Raw genomic sequence first — 5070 nt, 5'->3', positions numbered from 1 at the left:
TGTGTGTGTGTGTGTGTGTGTGTGTGTCGGTACACAGCAGAGACAGGTTCTCCCTAATCTCTATACCCCTCTCCCTGAAAGTGTAGACTCACTCAGTCCCCCTCAAATGATTGAACTGGTCCAAGAAACAGTACGTGGTGGAAAGTCCCTGTTGGCCCATGCTTACACCAATCCAATGGGTCTGAATCCATAAGGGCAGTAAGGAGGTTCATACACAGGAGGCAATGGTAACACACGTAGAGAAGTGAGACATCTGGCCACAGCTTCCAATGGACCCTACAGCCAACAGCACAGTGATCCACACTCCTCATAGCTGCCCATAGACAGACAGGGATCCACACTCCTCATAGCTGCCCATAGACAGACAGGGATCCACACTCCTCATAGCTGTCCATAGACAGACAGTGATCCACACTCCTCATAGCTGCCCATAGACAGACAGGGATCCACACTCCTCATAGCTGCCCATAGACAGACAGGGATCCACACTCCTCATAGCTGCCCATAGACAGACAGGGATCCACACTCCTCATAGCTGCCCATAGACAGACAGGGATCCACACTCCTCATAGCTGCCCATAGACAGACAGGGATCCACACTCCTCATAGCTGTCCATAGACAGACAGGGATCCACACTCCTCATAGCTGCCCATAGACAGACAGGGATCCACACTCCTCATAGCTGCCCATAGACAGACAGGGATCCACACTCCTCATAGCTGCCCATAGACAGACAGTGATCCACACTCAGGCACAGTCAACTTAGTGTATGTAAACTTCTGACCCACTGGAATTGTGATACAGTGAATTATAAGTGAAATAATCTGTCTGTAAACAATTGTTGGAAAAATGACTTGTGTCATGCACACAGTATATGTCCTAACCGACTTGCCAAAACTATAGTTTGTTAACAATGACTCCAACCTAAGTGTATGTAAACTTCTGTCTTCAACTGTATAATGTTTCACTAAAACGTAACAATTTCAAACCTTACTTACATTGGTATAGGATGATTACACATCTCTCTACTATGTGTGGTAATACTTGGTTACAGATGACTTAATATAACATCACTTGGAGCTGTTTTCCTGGTGTTTTTACAGTCTTTTATGTCCAACAATGATAATTTCACACACACCAATAAAACTTGGGGGGGCCAAATAAAACCACCTACGGGCCAAATTCAGCCTGCGGGACGCCAGTTGGGGAACCCTGCACTAGGCTATATATTCTTGGGTGTAGGACCTATATATTCATAGATTGCATTTGGATTAACTGGTACAGTGTTATTTAGGTTATTCGTTCTGACATTCTTGATTTCTTGTTTCTATTTTGTTGTTCATTAGTATGTGTTTATATTTACATTTTTACTGCACCGTTGGGGAGCTTCCCGCTGCAACCGCTATGACATCTGTGTACGCGACCAATACACTTGTATTTTATTTGAGCCAGTCAACCTTGGCGCTGAGCTACCTCGTTCAGCCACTAAGGGCGGAAAAAGAGAGAGGGAATTGAATTGAGAGAGTAGGGGAGGGAGAGAGAACAGAGCACAGATAGTTAGGTGCTCGTCGGAGCGAGAGATACACAGCCACCACAGCAAAAGCAGAGCGCATCGACTGTTGTGCACTTCTTCACCGCGCAACGATTCGGAGTTAAACTCTCATTTATATCGTTGTTATATTGCTATACTTCCGATGGTAGCCTACTTTGTAACAACACAGTAAGGTTATAATCTCGGCTGTTCTTTTCTTGAACATTTCTATTAGTTTTGTCCGTTGTAGCCTAGTCGCCTCTTTATCCAACAGAGTAGAGCGCCGGCAGGTGAAGATGGCGAGGGGACTGGTGTTGGGGACTGTATCCCCTGCGGCTGGCGGCCCTACACAACTTGCATTGCTGCTGTTATACCCCTTAATCTGCGGCCTCTCGGCGCAGGGCCAGGAACTGCCCACCAACGGGGTGAATGGCTACAGCCTGCACCCACCTTATTTTAACCTGGCAGAAGGGACCAAAATCACAGCGACAGCGACCTGTGGAGAGGGGGACAATGGAAGGTCGATACACGATTTGTATTGCAAGCTGGTCGGGGGGCCAGTGTCAGGGGACCCGAGTCACCAGAGCCAAACCATCCAGGTAAAGAACTTGAGCTACATTTTATTCAACCTGTATTGGTTATTCTACTGGGCACAGCACCTCCTTTCAACGTGCATCAATGGTGTACAACACACCCTAGCAGGCCTCGTAAAGCGGGTGGCCCCACGGCCTCTGGCGGCCCCCAAGCCAAAATAATAAAATACAAAAACCTGGAGGTCGGTCGGCCCCCACCCTTTCCCCAGATAGCATATGAACAGGTCATACGCCAATTGCCAAAATGTTTAGAATTACAGGGAAATAAGCAGTAAAAATGATACATGTTCACTCAGCCTCGTGGCAAAATGTGTAGAATAGCAAGAAATGTGTTTTAAAAATTCAAAATTCTCTCAGATAATTCCATTTGCTCTGTTAAATATACCCATTGAAATTGACTTTGCTAGCAACAGTGAACAGATTTAGTTATTAAGAGAACTCTCTCAATGATCGTTGTCATGATAGCGCATTGGTTGAAGTCAGTGACACATTTTGAAAGCTTGGTTAATACTCTGGATGGGAGATCAGGGGCGGCAGGGTAGCCTAGTAACCGGAAGGTTGTGAGTTCAAACCCCCGAGCTGACAAGGTACAAATCTGTTGTTCTGCCCCTGAACAGGCAGTTAACCCACTGTTCCCAGGCCGTCATTGAAAATAATAATTTGTTCTTAACTGACTTGCCTAGTCAGTTAAGACTAGGCAAGGTAAAAAAAAGGTAAAAGGTAAAAAATTAAAAAAAAAAAAAAAAAAAAAAAAATTGAATAGCTGTAGTTAGATCAACTCTCCAGTAGGTTGTGCTACCCAGCCTGAAGTTCTTCTGAATGTGGATAATACAGATACATAATGTTGAAAATCTGACGTTGTTTCAAAGGTACAAATTCAACATATTTTATACAAGGTTTTTGTCTGTGTTGGATGTTGGTTAGAATGAAGACGTAATCCTGTGGTTGAAATTCCACCCTCAAAACAACAGTTGAATTGCTTTTTTTCAAATCCAGTGTATTTTCCACAAAGATTCCACGTCACAATACGTTGACAAATTATTAAACCAGTTTGTGCCCAGTGGGATTTTGCCTGCTTGGATAAAACAAGGCTAGTTTTTAAAAAATGAACTTAATTCCTATAAGTAACTAAAAAGTTGTTAATCAATCAAAATGTATTTACATAGCCCTTTTTCCATCAGCCGATGTCACAAAGTTCTGTACAGAAACCCAGCCTGAAACCACAAACAGCAAGCAATGCAGGTGTAGAAGCACGGTGGCTAGGAAAAACTCCCTAGAAAGGCCAAAACCTAGGAAGAAACCTAGAGAGGATCCAGGCTCTGAGGGGCGGCCAGTCCTCTTCTGGCTGTGCCAGGTAAAGATTATAACAGAACATGGCCAAGATGTTCAAATGTTCATAGATGACCAGCAGGGTCAAATAATAATAATCACAGTGGTTGTAGAGGGTGCAACAGGTCAGCACGTCAGGAGTAAATGACAGTTGGCTTTTCATAGCCAATCATTCAGAGTTAGAGACAGCAGGTGTGGTAGAGGGAGAGAGTCCAAAACAGCAGGTCTGGGACAGGTAGCACGTCCGGTGAACAGGTCAGGGTTCCATAGCCGCAGGCAGAACAGTTGAAACTGGAACAGCAGCACAACCAGGTGGACTGGGGACAGCAAGGAGTCATCAGGCCAGGTAGTCCTGGGGCATGGTCCTAGGGCTCAGGTCCTCCTCCGAGAGAGAGAGAATTAGAGGGAGCATACTTAAATTCACACAGGACACCGGATAAGACAGGAGAAATACTCCAGATATAACAGACTGACCCTAGCCCCCCGACACATAAACTCCTGCAGCATAAATACTGGAGGCTGAGACAGGAGGGGTCTGGAGACACTGTGGCCCCGTCCGACGATTCCCCCGGACAGGGCCAACCAGGCAGGATATAACCCCACACCACTGTTCGTCTTATTATTACAACCTTTCTAGAACTTTCTTCCCCTCCTGTTTTGACATTCCTGGGGGTGAGTGACCTGTGCCGTTTGCGCTGTGAACCAAGCAACTGCTGAGTTGTTGCCTAGATATTTGTCCTGCTTCAGAATTTCAGTTAAACTCCTTGACGAGCAGCACCCTCCGTAGCTGAGGAACGCTCAGCTTCCGTTCTCTTATATATCGAGGGGCGGAGCTGAGTTTTGATAACTGGTCGTTTGATCTGCCTAGCAACAACATTGAGTCTGTCAATACTAAAAAAAAATGTAAAATTCTGAAAACACTTACATTGTACCTATGTCTGTCCTGTACAACTGCGGTTCTTCTGAAATGCATACTCTTAATCTTAAAAAACTTTGATTGAAGTTTACATAGTATGTCAAAGCCACTACAGATGACATCTCTTAATTTGATCATCCTGTTGTTGCAGGAAATGTCCTGTACAGCAGGAAATGAAAACTTGTAATATATTCAAGTTTTTAAAAAGTATTCTAAAGTTTGTCATTTCTATTTAAAAATGTCAGACTTTGCCTCCCGGGTGGCGCAGTGGTTAAGGGGCGCTGTACTGCAGCGCCAGCTGTGCCACCAGAGACTCTGGGTTTGCGCGCCGAGGCTCTGTCGTAACCGGCCGCGACCGGGAGGTCCGTGGGGCGCCGCACAATTGGCCTAGCGTCGTCCGGGTTAGGGAGGGTTTGGCCGGCAGGGATGTCCTTGTCTCATCGCGCACCAGCGACTCCTGTGCGCGCTAACCAAGGTTGCCAGGTCCACGGTGTTTCCTCCGACACATTGGTGCGGCTGGCTTCCGGGTTGGATGCGCGCTGTGTTAAGAAGCAGTGCGGCTTGGTTGGGTTGTGTATCGGAGGACGCATGACTTTCGACCTTCGTCTCTCCCGAGCCTGTACGGGAGTTGTAGCGATGAGACAAGACAGTAATTACTAACAATTGGACACCACGAAATTGGGGAGAAAAAGGGGTAAAA

The 5070-nt window shown here is 46.0% G+C and overlaps 1 protein-coding gene across 3 annotated transcripts in view; it reads left to right on the top strand.

The window, feature by feature from the left end:
• The first annotated feature begins 411 nt into the window (after positions 1-411).
• lama5 (laminin, alpha 5) overlaps positions 412-5070 on the top strand; it is a 280241-nt gene continuing 275582 nt past the window's right edge. For all 3 annotated transcript variants that reach the window (XM_036947797.2, XM_090204017.1, XM_090204018.1), the window contains exon 1: positions 412-2131. In XM_036947797.2, the coding sequence (XP_036803692.2) occupies positions 1829-2131 (303 nt within the window). In that variant the 5' untranslated portion in view covers positions 412-1828. The remainder of the gene's footprint in view (positions 2132-5070) is intronic.

The sequence above is a fragment of the Oncorhynchus mykiss genome, chromosome 16 (genome assembly GCF_057628025.1).
Source record: "Oncorhynchus mykiss isolate SJ-2025 chromosome 16, ASM5762802v1, whole genome shotgun sequence".
Lineage (NCBI taxonomy): Eukaryota > Metazoa > Chordata > Actinopteri > Salmoniformes > Salmonidae > Oncorhynchus > Oncorhynchus mykiss.
This window is presented reverse-complemented; position numbering and strand designations above follow the sequence as displayed.